The sequence below is a fragment of the Anabas testudineus genome, chromosome 10 (assembly GCF_900324465.2).
Source record: "Anabas testudineus chromosome 10, fAnaTes1.2, whole genome shotgun sequence".
NCBI lineage: Eukaryota > Metazoa > Chordata > Actinopteri > Anabantiformes > Anabantidae > Anabas > Anabas testudineus.
Window position 1 is genome coordinate 9,156,377 of NC_046619.1, and position 20,775 is coordinate 9,177,151.

General features: G+C 42.4%; 3 protein-coding genes across 4 annotated transcripts; 2 read left to right on the top strand and 1 right to left on the bottom strand.

Annotated features, from left to right (window-relative positions):
- Window positions 1-3,541: 3,541 nt before the first annotated feature.
- Window positions 3,542-7,243, bottom strand: si:dkey-27i16.2 (regulator of cell cycle RGCC). The gene is made up of 5 exons (XM_026358579.1): window positions 7,135-7,243; window positions 6,129-6,293; window positions 5,385-5,465; window positions 4,648-4,710; window positions 3,542-4,117 (listed from the first exon to the last, which is right to left on the bottom strand). Exons 1-5 carry the CDS (start codon window positions 7,154-7,156, stop codon window positions 4,110-4,112), a joined length of 339 nt encoding a protein of 112 aa, XP_026214364.1. The 5' UTR covers window positions 7,157-7,243; the 3' UTR covers window positions 3,542-4,109.
- Window positions 7,244-8,595: 1,352 nt separating this feature from the next.
- Window positions 8,596-11,893, top strand: pcdh20 (protocadherin 20). Its single transcript, XM_026358578.1, has 2 exons — window positions 8,596-8,657; window positions 9,285-11,893. Exons 1-2 carry the CDS (start codon window positions 8,610-8,612, stop codon window positions 11,799-11,801), a joined length of 2,565 nt encoding a protein of 854 aa, XP_026214363.1. The 5' UTR covers window positions 8,596-8,609; the 3' UTR covers window positions 11,802-11,893.
- Window positions 11,894-14,409: 2,516 nt separating this feature from the next.
- On the top strand, window positions 14,410-20,406 carry plp1a (proteolipid protein 1a). Of its 2 annotated transcripts, none has more exons than XM_026357211.1 (7): window positions 14,410-14,494; window positions 16,492-16,678; window positions 16,777-16,933; window positions 17,299-17,467; window positions 17,839-17,912; window positions 18,022-18,087; window positions 19,992-20,406. In XM_026357211.1, exons 1-7 carry the CDS (start codon window positions 14,491-14,493, stop codon window positions 20,151-20,153), a joined length of 819 nt encoding a protein of 272 aa, XP_026212996.1. In that variant the 5' UTR covers window positions 14,410-14,490; the 3' UTR covers window positions 20,154-20,406. The 2 variants fall into 2 exon arrangements, with proteins under 2 accessions (XP_026212996.1, XP_026212997.1); XM_026357212.2 differs by lacking the exon at window positions 19,992-20,406 and adding an exon at window positions 18,516-18,771.
- The last annotated feature ends 369 nt before the right edge of the window (window positions 20,407-20,775 follow it).

Below are 20,775 nucleotides of genomic sequence, written 5' to 3' on the forward strand. Positions count from 1 at the left end.
TCAAGCATCCACATCCTCTCACAGCTTGTTTTTAACTGCCCCCTTTTCTCCCCAGTGTTCAGTGTAAAATTATACTGGGCATTGTTTAAATTACAGAAGCTATGGATAACTCAGTTTCAGTTATGAATTCCAGTAAATTTCCTGTCTGAGCTGAAAGAGGAAGGATGAAGTGGCGGCAAGAAATCCCCACTCAGCAGTGATGTAATGGCTCATTTGAAGCCCAGAGAAGTCTGCGTGAGTCACATTCTTTGGGAATGAACTCCCCAGAAAGGAGTTCCGCTGGTTTCCTGTCCCACACTCTGAACCACAGTATCTCCTATAGGTGGAGATTTGGATTTACGTGACAGCGACCACAAAAAAATCCAAATAAGCCATTAAAATGTTTCCACTAAAGTAATGAGTTTAAAATGAGGGAGCAGTGCTCATTTGTTTCCTCCTGAGTGAGTATTGCATTAGACCGTGGGTCTTTTTCACGTTTAAAGCCCAAACAGCACTTGAAGTTATTAGTTTTTCTGATGTTATGAAATGTCCAAAACAACCCTAAGAGTCTCCAGCAATACTGAAGCAGCTCTGAGCTAAATGCTGTTGACAGGTTTGCAGTAGCAGCGCTCACATGTTAGTTTATCTATGGGCACATGCTACTATTTGTGAAGTAGCTCTAAACACAGGAATTCCTTTTGATGAATGCGAGTGATTTTTTTTCATAGCTGTTGACGTGTTTCACGCTCAACTCATGCCAGAAGGAAACGTCACTAAAGTCATTATGTGTCCTCTAGAGACCGTGGAGGTTTGTACTGAATTCCACAGTGAGATATTTCAGCAGCCCTACAACACATTGTTAGTTTCATTTAGTGGCATATTAAATATTATTGATTGTGTACTATCCTGTATGTCACAATATTAATATTAATTAACAAAAAAAAAGTGTTCTCTCAGCATAAGGTGTCATATGAGATGTATTAGTTCACAGCACCGCAACAAGTCCTTTTAGGGCTCAAGATCCTCTGTCTGCCTTTTGCGAGTTCTGCAAGAATAACAAAGCAGTGATCTGAGACCTTGATCCGGGCTCAGGGACTGGCCTTGCTTATATAACACACAGTCAGATGATTCAGCGTATGTGTGTAAGTGTGTGTGTGTGTGTGTGTGTGTGTGTGTGTGTGTGTGTGTGTGTGTGTGTGTGTGTGTGTGTTTGTGTGTTGGTGGGTTGGGTTGGTGAGCATACCAGCAGTCGAGCCAGTTAATTCCTAGGGAGAGTGTTGTTAGCCTGGACCATTTGAGGATCTCTCAGGGGAGAGGCGATGTTCTGGTCTCTCATCAGGCAGATGACAGAAGACTGCGTGCTCTGCATGCTGCACTCATCTTGGCCATGATAGCCTCACTGCACAGGCCATATCTCTGCTTCATTTACTCATTGTCTGATAATAACAAGTGTCTCCTTTCTGCTATACTCAATTACATCTTCATTAGCTTGCTAACTAGCAATGTGAGTAGAGATTTTAAGTCTATGTGACATTTATTACCCAGATGCCTAAGTCTATAGGTGATGGCCATGAGGGGTAAAACATGATATTTATTATGTCTTCATCTCTCAAGACCATTCACTGCCTCATCATAACATCAATTCATTTTAATTTATCAGTTAATGAACTCAGTTCATTCATCATTTACTCTGTCTGTTATCTAAACAAGGCGACTGGCTGACATATTGGCCTCTTAGTTTGGTGTGCTGCCAATCAAACCCCAGTCCCATAGTAATTACTGGATAAACAATGGGGAGGTGTTCCCACAAGACAATCTGATATATTACATCAGATCCCAGTGAAGAGCAATCTAATAAAAATCATACAGCATAATTAGCTGCGAGTGACTTTTCTTGCTCAGTGAAATGACAAGGTAGATTAGAGCAGATAAGTGCGGCGGCGTTGTCAAGTACTAGACCGCATACACAGCTGAGGATCTGAAACACACTGTTACACAAAAACTAAGTGAGAATTCCAAAGAAATGCCTTTTGGTTTCATGTGCACGCCACTGTCATGTTTCCTGCATTGTTGCAGTTCCTTGACTTCGGCTGCTGAGAACAAGATGTGCCCTCCGTCTGAGGGAAGTTCCATCACGTCTAAGCCAACTTTGTTTGTTATCCTGAACAGCTGTGGCCTCAATCAGTCATCTACGTGTTCCTCTAAGTGGAACAGACAACACAGGAGGAGCAGGTTACTCTACACCACCCCTGTGTATTTTCCTATTGTTACTCTCGTTTTCCCTTTTGGTCTCTTTCTGTTCCCATTCTTCCACCTTGCTTTAAAGTCGTGTCAAATTTAGAGTTCATTTTCTCCCACTATTCCCTCTCTATTCCCTTCTCGTCCTCTCTCCAGCACCACCCCCCTTTCATGGTCAGCAGGGTTAAATAGTTGGCCAGAGTTCAGAGAGGAGCCGAACTTTCACAACAAAGTGTCTTTTAATTAGACATATACAGAGAGGGTGCAGTATCTTAAATGTCTTTCCTTCCTCTGGCCGCAGAATGATGTCAAATAGCACGTCCACCCAAGCAGTCTATCCACTATATATCACCAGGGCCAGTGGTAAGGCTGGCGGGTCGTATCAGCAGCTGTCTGGGGGATTTTTAAGGAGAAAGCAATAACAACTCAATAAACTGCTGGTCCTTGACAGGCAAAACTTCTCCTTGACTGTAACCTCCCTGAAATCGGTCCTAAATGTGACTACAATAAGCTGTGGAGCTAAATATTTCAGTGACTGTTGGTTGTTGTTTCTACTTCAGCCTCGTCCTTAACTCAAATTTGCACTTAAAGTGGCTTCTAAAAATAATTTTGCATGCTTCAGGTGGATTATCCTGCTGATGTCAGTTAGTGTAAAGTCACTAGTCACAAGTGAAAAATTACACCTAACAACCAGAACACGCACCTCACCCTTGTCTGTTTCTTTAAGCCATGTTGCTTTGGCAACAAGGAGGTGACATCTGTGCAGGGATGACACTTGATAGACCTATACTGCACTGAAATGACAGCACAATATAAACACAATCATGATAGAAAAGTCCCCGTGAGGTAACTGCTAAAGTGCGGCCTGACGGATGACCCCACCTTAGCAGAACAACTTCCGTCGTCCAGTTCGAAGCTGGGATTTGACATACTGTAAAAATCAAAATACATCTATTTGAACATTGTCACTTACAGTGCACACCATGACGCATTTCCCTTTTCATGCTTCACATGTTGCCTGAGCTACATTTGTGGTTTTCCGCTTTTGGTGGCAGAAGTGAAACTCGAAGCATAACTAGCACAGACATACAGGAAGCGTGGATCCAAACAAAAAAGAATGGGTGATGGGCTCTTGGGACATGTAGCATGACACTAGCAACAGTCAATTAGAAGACGGTGAGGGTGTAGGCACGCTGAATATAATGTGTTGTCAGTACTGTCAAGAGCATTTTCAATAAAACTGAATAGCTTTCAATGGGACAAGGCTGTGTGTACGTTTATATGCTTTTAAATGTGAGAAAAAAGTAAAATACAGTACAAAATATAATCAAAATCTTCCCTTTATTTTCATGTGCATTCATCTGTACAACATCTTATATAAACATGAATATTAACAAGAACTGTACACTGGAAACATCAGAATATACACAGCAGATCTGAACCCCTTGGAGTAGAAATTAGTTTGAAACTGAAGTGCCATTTGTAATTTTAAACTACAACCCTAGTTCTAGCCCCTATTTATTATAAAGATGGCACGGAGGATTTACAGCCCTTTACTGGCATAGTTTTTATAGCATTTTCAAATATGACATAAGTATGCTTTCTATACTGTAGGCAGTGTTTTTGTCTAGTTTCGAGAATATGTCATGCATCTTGGATCCCATGCTGCAGGGACATTGTCTTGCTGACTGGACATGGAGTTGCCAGGGTTCTGGGGGTATTCTTGCATTTTGGAATAGAGTGCTCTTTTAATTTTCCGATGTTAGCCTTTGTTCCCTGGAGCAGCAACGGGAGCAATTGCTTCCTCAGATCTGCACTGGTGTAGATCTGCCAGCCATTTTGCCCACAGCCTGTTTCTCCCCCCTCTACGTGGCTTACTTTTTTCTCGCTGTTCACATCTCTGCATGAGAGGGAGAGAGAAAACTACAAAAGCTCAGGAGCCAGCACAAAAGGAAAAAAAAAACACTCTTGCAAACATGCAGTGACTAATAATTGAGCTTTGTACAGATACGGGGGGAGTTCCGATTCATTTGTAATTCTCTCTGTGAAGAGACCACTGATAGGAGAGGATGCATGTTTTGTTCTTTGTGGTTTATGTGTCTACAATGCTGCTTCAGTGCTGAGAGCACGATCATGATGCTCATGTAGTCAAGTATGCTATTATCACTAAAGGGCGTGTAGATAGTCCACCTGAGTTGCCAGACATGGCATTTACACCACAAGTGGTGCTCAGAGATAAACAGGAAGGGGACAGTACCAGGTAGAAACAAGGTGGCTACTACTAGGCACTTTTGGATGTGTAACAAAACATGCAACCTGGCAGCATCTCTGTCACCAATACACACTGCAGCCTGCCGGCCTGTCAGCTTAGGTGCAAAAAGAATAAAAAAACCACTGAGTGATACGGGGAGTCAGTTGTTTTACACTCACCAGCAAGCTCCCGGTCCAACATGTCGATAAAAATATCAAGTTCCTTCGTGTCTCCCAGCTTGGCTGCAAAAGAGGACAGCAAGAGAAGGTAATTTGAGAAACTATAGGAAAAAAAAAAACAGCATTGGAACATTTTTTGTGGGGAACGCAGCTCAGTTAAGTGGTATTTCCTTTGGATCAAAAGCAGAAAGCTAATCCAAGTGCCAGGATTACATATGAGCCGAGCTGCTCTTGCACTAGCAATAAAAAAAAAAAAAAAAACATTTTCAGCTTCTTTTCTAAAAGATTTTCTACAAGATCAGCGTCTAAGATAAAGCCGATGTTCAGCTTTTTAAAACCCTGACAGCTTGATGGATCCCACCAGGATGTCTGCTGTAAATATCTTAAGGTACAAACACACAGTGAGTGACACCTCCTGGACAGCCTCTTGTTGTCATTCATTGACATTTTAATGCATGCAACAAAACACAAGAGCTTTTTTATTCATTCACACACACCTGAGCCAGCCTCACCACCACACAGCAGCACAAATAACCCCTGCAGGAGACTTGGAAAGCAGGGGGCTTGAGAGTCACAGTCACAGCGGCAGGGGCTTTGTTGTGTAAAAACAAAAGCGCTCCCAGCTTAATGTGGTGGGTTTTGTGTTGCTGTGATAGTGATCACAGAAAAAGTGATAGTGATCACTGTAAGAACAAGGGCTATCTGGATTGAGATAGGCTGATGGAAGCTTCTAGTACCTTTCGGTGCCAGCTTTATGCCTGCTGTGTGAAGCTCTTCCTCGCTGGTGTTCAAACTGTTTCCCAAAGAAGCTTCGCTGCCTGGAGGGGGGGGGGGGGAGAGGGAAGAGAGAAGAGAGTGAGCCGAGATAATAAAGACAAGACGAGCACCAACCCATGCAGGAGGTCAACAAAAGCACGTTTAAAGCACAATGCAGGAGTTCCACGTAACGATGATAACATGCGGTAAAATGAAGGTAAACGCTTTTCACTGTGAGCAACTCCCATGCGTCAGCTTTTGGAAAGCGGCTTGTCTGTTGAAACGTTACTTTCAATAATGACGACACAAGGGAGCAGAGAAACACTCCTTCTCCTTTTATCTCATAACCATCGACAAACGCACAACAGCAGCAGCAACAACAACGAAAACAGAAACAATTACAAAAGATGGGTTGAACCATAAACAGCCATTATAAAAGCTATAAAACCTACACAGCTATTGTCATGTGCAAAACAGCCACTTTAGCAGAAGTGTAAAGGGATGTGCCCTCTTGTACCACTAATTTCATGCAAATTGAAAGTGTCAAGCTGCAGTTGTTTGGCCTGATAAAGGGGCTCAACCAGTACCCATGGGGCCTCCATACAACCTCACTTACAGACAAATGACGCGCTAAATAATATCTTTCCTTCTCTGCGCTTTGTGTATTAAACAAACATTATCTTAATCACAGTAACATTGCTCCAGGGTGGTGATTTCGTACTCACTGTAATCCGAGTCCTCGACTCCGCTGTCATCTCCCAGCCCCGTGCGACTTTTGGCTTCCTGCAGTACGTGCTGGTAAGCATGAGGCTTGCTTTGAGAAGGGGCCTTCAGCTCCTCCACCACATCCTGGAACTCCTGCAGCAACTCACCCAGCTCGAGCTCCAACTCTGTGGAAAATGTGACAGCGGTTGGAAAGAAATCCCTTTACGCCACGGGAAGAAAATGCTGGGATCATCTAGGTTATTTCAGAAATCACAATAGTATTAGTGAGTGCTGTAAGAGGGGAAATCAAGTTAAAAAAAAAGCACACTCTACATCAAAATAATTACTTACATACTTTAAAACCCGGATTAAGTTAAGGATATGTGAAATATTTTTAAAATAAAACAATCTTAATAATCAGAAAAACTTTAAATGCAAAAAAAAAAAAACAGTATTACATAAATTACTGTGGAGGAGAAATAACTATGCTGCAGTTCAAGTGATGTCAGTGGTTTGTGTCAGATAACTGGATGTGTGAAAATAAACCTAACAGCCCATAAGGCATATTAAAACAACTGTGTATAAAACAAATGCTACATTTTAAATATTAAACTTAGATTATATTCTTTGGGAGGCCATAAGACAACATGTTTGGACTCTTCTTCTGGGTTTAGTGATAAGATAATAATAAAAATATATATACAGTATAGGTTTAACACATCTCAGCTTACCCATCCCACCATACCCATTTTATCACAAAGCCACTTTATTAGGCCAACAAGAATATAAAACACCCTGTGAGAAATAGGAGGCCATGAAAGTAGCAGACTATACATTGAGAAGTCTTCAGTAAGTTGTAAAAAGTGAAGCTTTAAAGTAGATGCTCTGTAAAAACACGTGAAACTAAACCACAGCGGACTACATGACTCCACACTCAGTCAGCTTTAATATAACAACACCTGAAGGGTAAAATACATCTTCACTGTATCATCATTGAAGACGAATGGCTCCAGTCACCGGACTCACCTGTGTTGATGACTGAGGACATGCTGAAGCAGTAAAATAAACCACCACCAAGTTACAGCTCCTCGGGGTTCAGAGCGCTTTTTTCAGGCTGAGGAGCGGGGCGCTAAGTTTTATTATAAAGCCTGCGCGTCCGCTCCGGCTCGGAGCAGCCAATCAGCGCGCAGAGAGACCACAGAGGTCCTCCTGTAAGCGGAAAAGTGTGACGGCACCGAGTCGTCACGCAACCCCGTTTGAGGCGTGCAGTTTTTTCCACACGCTTTACAGTCAAAACAGAAAGTCTGTAGACTTTATTAAAAAAAAAGTTTCTCTCCTTCATAAAGAGTTTGATCATGTTTTAGTAAAGATAGGATTTATAGAGGAGCTCAAAGGTTTACGCACACCGTTGGTGAATTAAAGTTGCTTCAATAACAAAAACTCCCTCTCACCCTCAGTTTTTTTTGTTTAATAAAACTTTTATAACTGTGCTGTTAGTGCTGCAGCACTCAGCTCTGTCCATAGAGGGCCCTCAAGTGTAACTTGTACTCCCACACAGCATCTGTGCCGATGTGCGCACGGCCATGTGCCATATTGTGCACTTCTCAGTGCGTAATTACCACACAAGTAAAAGTCCTTAGTTTAACCGTGTAATTAATTAAGTATAATTAGCACAATATGCAAAAAGGTGTGCAGCATGTTACATTAGCATGTAGGCTGTGTGTTACTGTATAAGAAATGTGTTAATGTTTCTAACACAACACAATATTAGTGAAGCTACAGTGTAATAGTCCAGTACGTTTTCTTTTCTGACTATATGTTTTGCATCTAAGTAATGAACCTTAAATATAGCTACAGATTAAATGAAATTCCAGTTCAATATTTGCTCCTGAAATGTGATAATAAATTGTGCTTGAGTAAACACGCTTAGTTTCTTCACATCACAAGTGTTTACTCATGGAAAAAGACTGCCAGTTTACATCTGTGCGTGTATGCACACAGAGGCATTTGGCATTGTTAACACTGTTGCTGATGTTATTTTTCAAAACTTCATCTCCAGGGTTATAAAGGTTCATGGAAAGGTGGTTAGAACAGTAGCAGAAGGCATGAGAGGAACTAAAATGTCCAAAACAGCTAAAATGGTCTGAAAGAAACAGATGGCAGATGTGCCAGTAAAAGAAAAAGATGTGTGTGCACATTTGGTATTGGCGAATTAATCCTGCACTGTGTAGTTTAGAGGCAAGATATGTGCACAACGTAAGCCTGAGATTACTCGGTATTTCATTCTTTAGCATGCATGAGTTGTAACAAAAAATGAATTCAACTCATGCAAGTAAACCTGTTGTTCCTCTGACTTCTCCTGTGTCCGCCTGACACGCAAGGTAAGTGTTGTAGGAGGGGCGTGTAATGAATTATGCCTTGGGCTTTGCAGGTTTAGGGTTTTGCCTCTGTCCTCAGAGCTCATTTGCTACTGGAGAACCTGGGTAACATGTGTGAGGGCAATGGGCCATGGGACTCCTGATAATATGAACTGGGCTGGACGACTGCAGGTCAGTGAGTGAAAAAGACTGAACTGATGGATTAGCAATTCTAGGGGCATCTACAGTGTTTAATGTATGGGTTTCTGATTGGATAATAACATATAAGTAGTATATAATGGTATGTTCTTTAGTTTTGAAATTGTGTGTAGTAAGTGTATCAGAACAGCTAAAGCACTGAAGAGTTGTTATATATAAATGGAGCCTTTTTCTAAAGAAAACCTAATTAAAATATTTGTTCAGGTGCAGAAACAAAAGAAAATATCATTTAATAACTTATAGTATAAAAATATAATCTGAATGCACACTTTATTTTGTGTGTGTGTGTGTGTGTGTGTGTGTGTGTGTGTGTGTGTGTGTGTGTGTGTGTGTGTGTGTGTGTGTGTGTGTGTGTTGTTTGTGTGTGAGTATAATTGGTTGTAGATAATTGAGGGGCATCGCATTACCTTCACTGTACAGTTGGCTGCTTTTAAAATAGCTCACCGAGGCATGAAGTTAAAACCTTATCACTAGGTGGAAAAACCTCACACTCTGTGGGGTTGAAGTGGAACAATAAGGCTGTCAAGTTATACACAGCAATTTTTAAAAAAGCTGTATTATTTATTTATTTGTTTCACAGTTTGTTTCTTTTCACATCAGAATCTGCTGCTTCTGGTCCATCTCAGGCAGATCGTATGTGGTTCTGTCCATTTCACTGTCCCAGAGGAACAAGAGCCCGGTACCCTGGCTGGGTCATTTAGTGAATACTTTCCACCTCCGTACCAGCTCCTCACCCAGGAGTATCTCTGGATGGACAAAAACACAGGGAATATCTACACCACTGAGCAAAAGATGGATCGCGAGGCCCTCTGCCCCGAGGAGACAAAAGCTGAGGAATGCATTATTCTACTCAATGCGGTCGTGGGGCCCTCAGGAGACCTTATACAGTTTCCTGTGATCATAGAAGACATCAATGACAATGCGCCTCATTTTGAAAACAGTGAAATACACCTGAGGGTGTCTGAGGACGTGACTGTGGGGACTAGTTTGTTATTGGACGACCAGGCTATGGACCAGGATGCTGGGCGCAACGGAGAACTGCAGTACCACCTTGAGAATTTTGATGACGTCTTCAGTTTAAAAATTGAAGAACCTTTCATCATGCTGATAGTGAAAACAGGTCTCGATAGGGAGGCTCGGGACCAGTATCAGATTCTGCTGGTGGCCACTGACTGTGGCACACACCCTTTAAGTGCTACAGCAACTTTAATAGTTACAGTGACAGATGTTAATGACAACTGTCCAAGCTTTAGCTCTGATAGCCCCCGCAGTGTCACTATCCCCGGAGACGCTCGGAAGAACATGCTGGTTGCTCAGGTCAGTGCCACAGACCCAGATTCAGGGCTGAATGCTGCCATCGTTTACTCCCTCAGTCCCAAAGTCTCCGAGCGGGCCAAGAAGCTCTTTAGCCTCGACAGCCTCACTGGGTACATCAGACTAACACAGGACCTCCAGAGTGACACCGCTGAGGAGCTGCTGTTGAAAGTGTTAGCTAGCGGCCATCATTGCCCCCCAGCAGACACTCAGGTGACTGTATCTGTGCTCCCCAAGGCAAACCAAGAGCTGACTATCAAGATCGGGTTCATAGCAGAGCAACAAAACCAAACTATGGTGTTACCAGAGAACCAGCCCCCTACTGTGTTAGCTGTTTTAGAGCTCGAGGGTGACAACAGCTTTAAAGGCTCATCTCTCTCCATTGAGGGTGAAGTGCCTTTCACTTTAAGCCTACAGAATGGCAAATATCTGCTTTCCACATCAAAGCCCTTAGACTATGAGATAAAAAGGGAACATCATATTTCTGTGGTAGCACAGGGGAGATCAGCTGAAGGGTCTGTGATTGTTCCTTCTAGGAGTGTGATCAGGGTGTTGGTGGCAGATGTTAATGATAATGCCCCACATTTCTTCCAGTCTCACTACCAGCTGGAGGTGGAGGAAAACAACCAGCCTGGAATATCACTGCTGCAGGTCTCAGCTTCAGACGCAGACAGTGGATACAACGGCAGGGTGACCTACAGGCTGAGCAAACACACGTCTACCATCTTTAACATTGACCCTTTGACTGGTCAACTGTCTGTGTCAGCCTCTCTGGATAGGGAACAGCAGGGTGTACACAAACTCACTGTGTTTGCACGAGATAGCGGCTCTCCTCCGTTGGAGTCCTTGGCCACAGTATCCATTTGTGTTTTGGACCAGAATGATAATGCACCTGTTTTCCTAACCCCTCACTTTATCTTTTTTATCCATGAGAATGTACCGCCGTTCGCCCCAGTTGGGAAATTTGGGGTTGCAGACCCAGACAAAGGGGAGAATGGGAACATAGAGCTGAATGTTGTAAACAGCAGTGGACCTTTTGTAGTGGATAACACCCAGAGGATACTTCGAACCACCACCAACTTGGATCGGGAGAAAGAGGACCGCTATGAACTGTACCTGCTGGCCAGCGATCATGGGCACCCGACTGCTTTGACTTCCACTGCCAGAGTAACTATCTTTGTGGAGGACGTCAATGACAACCAGCCAAAAGTGATCCTTCCCAGCAGCAACTCCTCGTGCCTGACTGTCTCTCCAGCAACAATGGCAGGCACCATGGTGACAAAGATCTATGCTATCGACGAAGACTCAGGGTTGAATTCAGAAATAACTTACACTCATGTTGCACCAGAGCCAATGCAAAACAGCAGCCCCTTCCAGGTCGATTCAAGGTCAGGGAACATCACATTAGGTCAGCAGCTTCTAATGAAGGACCTGGGAATGCATCACCTGTTTGTTGTGGTCAGAGATGAGGGGAAGCCAACTCCGCTGTATAGCACTGTCTGGGTTAATCTGTTGGTCAATGAAAGCATGGAGCCCTGTCATTTGGACAAGGCCCCCACCTGGACAGGGACACGTGATTTGGTTCAATCACCTTCAAAGGCCTCCATCTGTGAGATAGAAAACCCGAGCTCTGCTCAGCTGACACTGTTAGTAGGCCTGGGTATGATGCTGGCATCCTTATTTTTGCTTGTGTTGTCAGCTATATTATATCTCAAAAAGAGGAGAAGTCAGAACAAGAGGAGGCACGTTGAAGAGAACGAGATTGCACTCAGACTCAAAGACAAATATCACTCTGATGACTAACAGAATAAAGCAAGCAGTGTGTGTGTGTAATCTTCACTCGCACAGTGTCAAGGATAAAATCCGCCTGTGAATTAAATGTATTCTGGATATTTGACAAGGGCTTTTTGCATTTGCATTTGATCAAATTTGTCAGCTTACTCTGATACACTGTGTAGTCAAACATTTGTCAACAGCGAAACGGCAAAATTCTGTGGAAATAAAGTTGATCCATTTTCTGATAAAGATCCTTGCGAGCTACAAGGAAACAGTATAAAAGGTGATCTAACAAGTGAAGTATTTCCAGTCACCAGCAGGGAATTGTGTCTATGTCTATATGTCTATAGATATTTTGTGCTTTTTGTAGAGAACTTTATAACAGTAACAATTTAAAACAGGTGATGTAGGAACTGCACATACAAGGATGTGATATAAAAAGATAGAGCACAAAAAAAAAGAATATAAAAATACCAGTATTACAGTTATTATGTCCAGGGGGTGTTCTCTGTAAAGCCTGCGGCGAGAAGACAGAGGTAATGGTCTGCTAAGTTGATTGGACCTTTCTCAGATTTCCAACTCTGAGTGATGAGGGAGTCTAAAGTGTTTAGACACACAAAAGGATTTAATGGTGCTGTGGTGGGGAGGTGATGAAAGTTTCTCAAGATGCAGCTCTGGGACAACTACAGGAGGCAGAGAGCAGCAGCTGTGGACTGGGAGCGACATACCAGCATCCCACGGCATTGCCTCACACCTGTTACCTGATAGCGCTGCTTCTCAGCAACAGCGCTGACTCTCACCCAAAAAGGCAGAAAAGCCCACTGTACAGTATCAGGTGGTCCAACAGGCTCGTCGGTTTGATGACAGCTGTCTGGAGAGAAATCACACTGTGTTCAAAGCAATCTTTACAAAAGGCAGTTGCTCTCATGTATTACTGATACATTTGTTCGCCGAGGAACAATCGAGATATCAAACAAGGTTAAGTGATGCATAAAGTATGAATGAGTCAGGGAGGAATGTGTTTACAAAATGTGCGAACACACAGTCGCACAAAGGTGACAGAGTAATTATTTTAGCTTTTACAAAAGAAAACATTTTTTTTTTTTTTATCTTTACGGTATCGTAATGAGTCAAGTGGTCCTTTCCAGACCCGTGCAACGGGGATGGACGAGCACCAGGAGTCAGAGCCTGTAAAACACTGTGTACAACAACCTGGTTAGTGGAGAACAAGGCTTGTATAGCATGAGCGGTGTCTCTCTGAGGAGCTCTGAGCTGGAAGCTCCGAAATAAATAATCTAATAGGGTTTGTACCATGAGAGCTACATTAGGTGAAAGAAATAAAGGGCCTCATAACATAATTACAAATTAAAGTAGTGTCTTCACACACTGAATTTCAGATTCCATTAGGATAAAACATGAGCACATGAATATTAAAGCCGACTAATTGATTTTGCCAGACATTTACTGACCTGGCTGACAGGAACTCAAACCATTTGGTGAACTGGTTTCATCGTGTTCAGAGACGCTTCACAATAAAACACTTTTTTTTTTTTTTTTTTAAGAGAATAAATGTTGTTATGGGATGTGAAGTGAAGTGTGTGTGTGTGTGTGCCTGCTGCTGTGCATACACCACCATGGCAGGAGAAAGCCTGCCATCTACTGGCCACAGATCAAGCCAAATCCAGCTCTTTATTTGTGGTAGTTAGCCAGAGGGTGGAGATGAATCAGAGGACCGTCTCTCACTCCTCCACAGTGAGGTCGCCTGAGATCAGTGATATTTCCCCGCTGCATGCTGCTCTGCTCCACTCACAGCACATTTCATTTTAATCAAATTCATTTTTTTCTCAAGCTCAGCTTCTGATAGCAGGTTATGAGGTTGCATGAACTGACGTGGACAAAGAAACCAGCAGGCGCTGACCCAAATACCTAGTGGATATACATTATGGGGTTTTATTATCACAAATCAAATAACAATCCAGTCTGATTGAAATACCAGAGTTTTTTTTTTTTTATTCCTCCATTAAAGGAGCTTTTTGTGGTTTAGTTGCTCCTCAGCTATCAGGCCCTAAAAGCCACTATCAGGCTTTATCGGAAGTTGAAACTTTCTAGATATTCATGGTTTGTGAAAACCACATTTAGGTCTCCTTTTAAAGGAGCATTCCAGAAATGCACAGTGTGATTTAAGAGACTGAGATAATGCACATGTCTGCTGTGCCTGTGGGGACAGATGCCTGCTCTGCATGTTTCTCGTGGCCTGTTTCTCATTTGGTTTTCTGTTTTTATTCATTAAGCTGGAATTGTTGCCTCTCAGGCGTTTAAAACCAAGGCCTTTGGAGAAGCAGGAACTGAAGGGCCTGGGGTTGGAGTGACCTACTCACAGAAGTTGCCTTTTTCAATACATTTGCATAAGAAGATGCACGTTTCCAAATGCGCGTCAAACAATGAGCCAAGTAAATTTCTCCAGCGTCACAACCTTGACCTCCTCCTTATTATTCTCTGCCTCGAAGTTCATTGAAAAGCGACATTGTTTCTTTAAGATTGCACTCGCAGTCATCGGAGAGTCTGTCCATTGTTTGGAGGGTGGGGGGTGGGGGGGGGACAGAAAGCGAGTTGAGATTGATATGAGGGGGGCGAAGACAAGTTGCGCATATCATCAGCTGACCAGCTGCAGTGCAAGCAGCAGTAGCCAACAAGTGCTGAACGCATCCTCACAGACATGGGTAAGAGGCTCCTACTTTATTTATTTATTATTGAGTCGAGGCTTCTTATCAAATCTGCATTTGAGTTTGTGGTATGAATGTGATTGTGAGAGGACATCAGACTGTATTAAGTCTTTTTTTTTTTCCCCCAGTTTAGAGGTCGGCTACTCGCCGACTGATGCTCTGCTGATATTATGAGATTTATTTCATGCTTCACATGGCAGGGCTACTTTCAGAGGAGGCTTGTCGCATTTGCTTTCGGTTGCAATCTTTCTCAATTTTTTTTAAAAGGGACGAACTTGGCCTCGGCTTTGCATTTTATTTTTATTTTTATTTTTTTTTTAACCAAAGCCAGGCCCGTGTTTTCCATTTGAGGCACAATCCCAGGATGTGCAAGGTGCCTGCTTCAGAGTGCTTCAGCTGTGTTGTTGATGTTGTTGTCACTAATTGGTAATTGGTACAAGGTGTATCTGAAGGCATGCGGTTAGACAGCATGTGTGTGAAGCTCTGCAGGATGCTCATGCTGTTAGTTTCCATGGTGCTGACACTACATGTGCTGATGACCAGATATTCTTTGTGGCATGGAAGAATATTTAATTTATTTTAATTCACTTCCTTCCACAGCTTTTTTTTTTTTTTTTTTTTTTGAAGCTCCACATTAGGGTTATGCTTTCTGAGTGAGGGTGATCAGTCTGTCTCTCCTCGCTGTGACACAGCCAACACAATCATGTAGATGTGTTCAATTAAAGAGCTATCTATTTGCCCCTCCTGCCATCTGTGTTTACTGTAAGGGTACCAACCACAGTCTGCCTGCTTCCATTGTGCCTGTCTGTGTGGATGCACGCATGCAAGCGTGTCATGGCACACATGCACACTGTTGCACTTGTTTGTTTATGGATTTGCTTTTCCATCCTCATCGAGCGCAGGCAGTCTGTCCTATAACTTCGTTCCTGTCTCTCACTAGAAGGAAGTCTGTGAGTGTGTGCATGTGTGTGTGTGTGTGTGTGTGTGTGTCAGGCATAGAGGTGCCTCTGGCCTTTGTTAGCTTGACATTGGTGGCCCTTGTACCCCCATGATGCTGTGGGGACAAAGACTGTTGTCTCTGCAGTCACAAAAGCAGCCTCTTTCTCGCTTTCGCTTCGTCTCTCCTCTCATTCCTCCCCCTTTTCTCACACACTTCATGCTGGGTGTTGAATGGAGTCAGGGTGTTAGCTGGGGTCAGGGCAGCCACATCCCCATGCCCTTGGCCCTTGGCATCCATTCAGACCGCACATGACCATAAGGAAGAATGCAAAGCTTTACCAAGTGAACTAAAGTGTTTACAGCTGCAGCTCGCTCCGTGGAGATGAAGTAGCATGAACACTTTTTTTTTCTTTTAGTTATTTAGGGTGTGAGATATCCAACTCTGGAGGTTTCTTCCTTCAACTGCATTTAAAGGAATCTTGTGTGATGTTCACTTAATTAAAAAGAGAGTTCATGAATTGATGAAACCATCGATTAATTGCAGATCCACAGAATTTGGTGTTGTATAATCTCTATAAATATGTCAACATTAAACCTTCTCCAATTTTAGGGATTTGCTGCTGTTCTCAGGTTTACATAATTGTACATGTAGGTTTTTGGTTTTTTGAAGTTGTGAAACAACTTTGTAGGAGAATATATTTAAGGAAATTGATTAGTAATTATTATTTATTGCCAGTTCTAGTTTCAAGCATCACACTGGCAAGATGTGGCTGAAAATATCAAAGGGCTTTTTCCAAACTAGGAAAAATAAATGTAACTATCTGCATGGCCACCACAAAAGTTATATAACAAATGTTCACATTTGTGTGAACTACTTTCACAGATTGAAGGACAATAGACTATAATAACTAAGATTTAAAAAACAAAACAAAACAAGAAATTCTGCTGTGCCTAATTTGCACGCTGGAACAGATTAAGTCTCCCGTGTTGTCTGTCATAAGGCATCAATAATTAATGTGCTCTGACTTTCATGGTGTTAACATCTTGACTAACAGGTTGCTATGACTGCTGTATGCGCTGCTTGGGTGGGATACCGTACTGCTCCCTGGTCGCCACACTGCTGTGTTTCTCTGGCATTGCCCTCTTCTGCGGCTGCGGGCACCAGGCACTCACAGAGACAGAGAGGCTCATCGAGACTTACTTTGCCAGAAACCTTCAGGACTACATCACGCTTGCCTACATGTAAGTAAGAAAGTGTGGCATTTCCATTATTATTATTGTATTCCGCGGGTTGTAGTGTTTATTTTGTAGGTTGTGATTGTTTAAGTTTCTCTTTTCAGCATTCAGTATTTCCAGTATGTCATCTATGGTCTGGCCTCCTTCTTCTTCCTCTACTGCATTGTGCTGCTGGCTGAGGGCTTCTACACCACAAGCGCTGCCAAGCAAACGTTTGGAGAGTTCAGGAGCACCATGTGCGGCCGCTGCCTCAGCTCCTCGGTGAGAGGGCCCAGGATGGGACAAGTAAAGGGGATTGGAGAGATTGGATGGGATTAATACATATATCACTCCCTGGTGGGAGCTGAGCCGAAAATCTTAAGGTTGCTTAAAACCTTTGGGGACATGCAGAGATAAGCATACAGTGTGTGTTTGAGCAGCTCGAGACTGGGGGGGCTGGGGGGGGGGACTGAGTAGTTGGAAGAGGAGGAGAACACAGAGTGAGATAACAAGTAAAGCTAATCAGAAAAGTAAATGTGGTCACTAAGTGAGTCACTGCTCATAAAAACACTCTCTTGGATTAGTTATGTGCATCAGTTTATTATGATAATGTGTCCTAATGTTTATTCTGCTTCCTCCTTGCACAGTTTATTGCGGTGACGTACGTACTAGCGGTGTTGTGGCTGCTGGTCTTTGCCTTCTCTGCTCTGCCCGTCTACTTCTTCTACAACATGGACGTCACCTGCCACACCATTGATGTTCTGACAGAGACCCCAGCGAGTATCAACCAGCTCTGTGTTGATGCCAGGCAATACGGTAACGAGAAACCTGTGCAATATCACACCAACTCTATTTAGTCAAATGATTAAGTCTGGCGATTTTCCACATTTTAGCTCTTGTGAATGCTCACCGGCTCCTCAAATGTGTGTTAATCCCCAGTTGATGCACTATTTACTCATGTTTTGGGGATGTTTGCTAAAATGTAATTGTATTTGTGACAAGTTTTTATAAGAATAACATCACCAGTGGGAATCAGTGGGTTTTAGGTTTAGAGACACAGACAAGATGAGGAAGCATTGCATTGTTTTTTGGCCTTTAAATGTAAAAAACATACAGAATATGTCAGCTTTGTCCTTAAAATGCCTCTGTAACTAATAGAAATGACAAGACAATTTTAATTATGACAGGTCTCTTACCGTGGAACGCAGTACCAGGGAAAGCTTGTGGGATGACACTGTCCACTGTGTGCAAGACCAGAGAGGTAAGCACTAGGGAATAACACTAGGTCTGCTGTCATGATCTACAACCGGCACCTGACATCAGATAAAGCAGACATGTTCTCACCACTAATGCAAATCTCCTCCTTTCAGTACCGAATGACCTATGACCTCTACATTGCGGCCTTTGCCGGTGCGGGCATCACTCTCTTGGCTCTGGTGAGTGATTATGCTTCAGCCGGAGCCAATTTGGCTATGCTGCTATAGTGAGGTACAACAACAGTGTAATGGCTCATGTGACTTGGTGGCGCTCAAAGTGTAGGCGCTGAGGCATCTGGGGCCTCCATGACTAATGACTTTTGTACTATGGCTCTCTGTTCCTCTTTCTCAGCTGACAAAAACATCATAATAATGCCGTAATGTCTGGTGCCTTTTCCAGCCGAGCAAATGGTGCAGCCATTATACTCCCATGCTCCATTACAGAGGCTGTTATAGGGATGGTATCTGCAATCAAATTAATGCCATTAGCTGTTTGTTTGTTTGTTTGTTTCTTATTTGTAGTGTATCAGGATGTTGTGAATTTCTTCTCCTCACTTCTGCTCTGACACTTCCTGTCTCTGCTTCTGTTTTTTTTTTTTTTTTTATAGCTGACCTATACTGTGTCAACCACCTATAACTTTGCAGTTCTGCGGTATCTGGGCAGAAAGGGAATAAGTGCACGGTGTTAGGTTCCCTAGCTTCCCATCTGCTCTGTCACTGCTTCACCAACACTGGGATCAAAAAAAGGATGACAACAGCTCTCTCCTCCCACTACACCTGCACGGAGTCACCTGTGGTTATGGACTTTAAAAAAAAAAAAAACCTTGTCTTTACACTTTTACTTTCTTCATTTTAAGGAGGTTGTTTTGTACTTTTCTTCGTGTTGTTTTTGACGTGTCTGTGTGTGTGTGTGTGTGTGTGTGAGAGAGAGAGAGAGAGAGAGAAATTTGCCTGCTTTTTTTTTTTTTTAGTCAGCAGAATATTTGCTTGCTGAGCTTGTCCAAAACTTATTTCTGCTTCTTACCGCAGTCAAATAATAACACATCACTAATCACTAACCCATATGCAACACACAGCTGTTACACAGAATAAGGATTATAGGTTACCACAGCAACCATCCTTCACATCTGGTTGCCATAGTAGCAGACAAACGCACATTTGCAGTCTCATGCTGACCTCAGGACTTTTCTCACGGGCTGGAGAAAAGCCTCAACAATGGAGTCATGCCTGTTTTAGAAGTAGCCAATAAAGATCCAGTTCTAGAGGCCACCTGCACTACAAGTCACTGCCAAGGGTTATATTACATGTCAGAGGAGAGGCTCCTCTGGACAAAGAGAGGGCTAGACCTCTCTAAAGCTTCACTTCACATCCACACACTGCAGCGTGTGGATGTGTGACACCCCCCACCCTTAAATAATAGAAACGAAGGATTCAGCATGAGGAGACTAAAGGAATTTTTTATGATTTGGAATGGTTTCTTTCTGAAAAAGGGACATATTGTGTAGTTCTGATCTACAAAGATCTGAAATTGTTTCTCATAATTGTGAGATGGCAAAAGCACTAGGTGCTAACTTATTGAATAGCCTTATAATTAGACCTTAAACGTATTGTTGATGTGAGTTCCCCCTGCTATTAATGCATGACTGAGGTACATGTATAGAGATAGGACTGCTTCGTTCATCTCTAGTCTTAGAAATTTTGTTGTAGTTTGTTTTGTTTTTTTTTTTTACTTTAATGTAGATGAAATTACTAATACTTTTACATTTTTTATTACTAACAAAATCGTTTGCAACATAATAAGTAGATTATTCTATTTGGTGGAAGCTTTACCCAACTGTGAGTGGTGGATTTGTCGAGCAGCAGCAGGCTGTTTGATGATTATTTTTTGTGTTTGTAATATTTGATAATAAAAAGAATATTCTTTGAAGTATTCATGCAGAGTGCTCCTGAAAACATTTTTTTAAGCATGTGTGAAAGCCCAGTGTCTGCTGCATTGTAACTGTGTTTAACTGGGGGTCTATCCTTGGCTTGTCGCCACATTAAGGGGCCAAGGTGTTTTGTATTCTCTCCTCCTGTGTCTACAGGTGCACTGTTCCTTGTACTTGGCTGTGAACCAGATGTACCTGAGGAAGCTTAGGCACAGGGAGGAGGAGAGGAGAGGCTACGACCTGTATGGAAGGCTGCAGAGGGACAGAGGAGGGACTCTGTGGTCTCCATACCCTGCAAACATGTCTGACATCTCTTGACAGCACCCTCCAGTTTTGGTGCAGGCACTGAGCTGGTCATTAAATGTGTTCTGGTTTATTGTTACAACTTGGTATTTGTTAAAGTGATAGCCTTGATTATGTTGATGTTTCATAAAAAGTACAGGCCATTGCGTGTAGCACTTCAGTTCAGTATTGTTTCCTGTGAGGTTATTTGACCAGTGGTTATAGATGCTATACCTTCTGTATATTTCTTTAATTTAGATATTAAAATTTCACAGTATGCGGTGCATGCTTGATGCTCTTCCTAATGAGGTTTGCTCTGCTTTTTTCCACGTCATTGGAAAAAAGCAGTGTTCACTCAGTTTTTTTAAGGTTGAAATTAGAAATTATTTAAGGTCCTGTGTGGTAAAAGATGGATTTTGGGGTAATATAAGATGTACAATTCTTTTTGAGAAATCCTTAGTTTGAATTTAACTTCATATGTTTTCTTTTAATTACTGTTTTTTTTCTCCTGATGGTGAAGTGACTGGATATAAGTATGGAACATGTCATTTTTGAATGACCCATTTTAGTTTTAAAAATAGCTTTTGTTTTCAGACTTAAAAGTCTTTTTTTTTTAAACACATATACTTTCATGAGTTTTCAAGGTATCCACACAAAA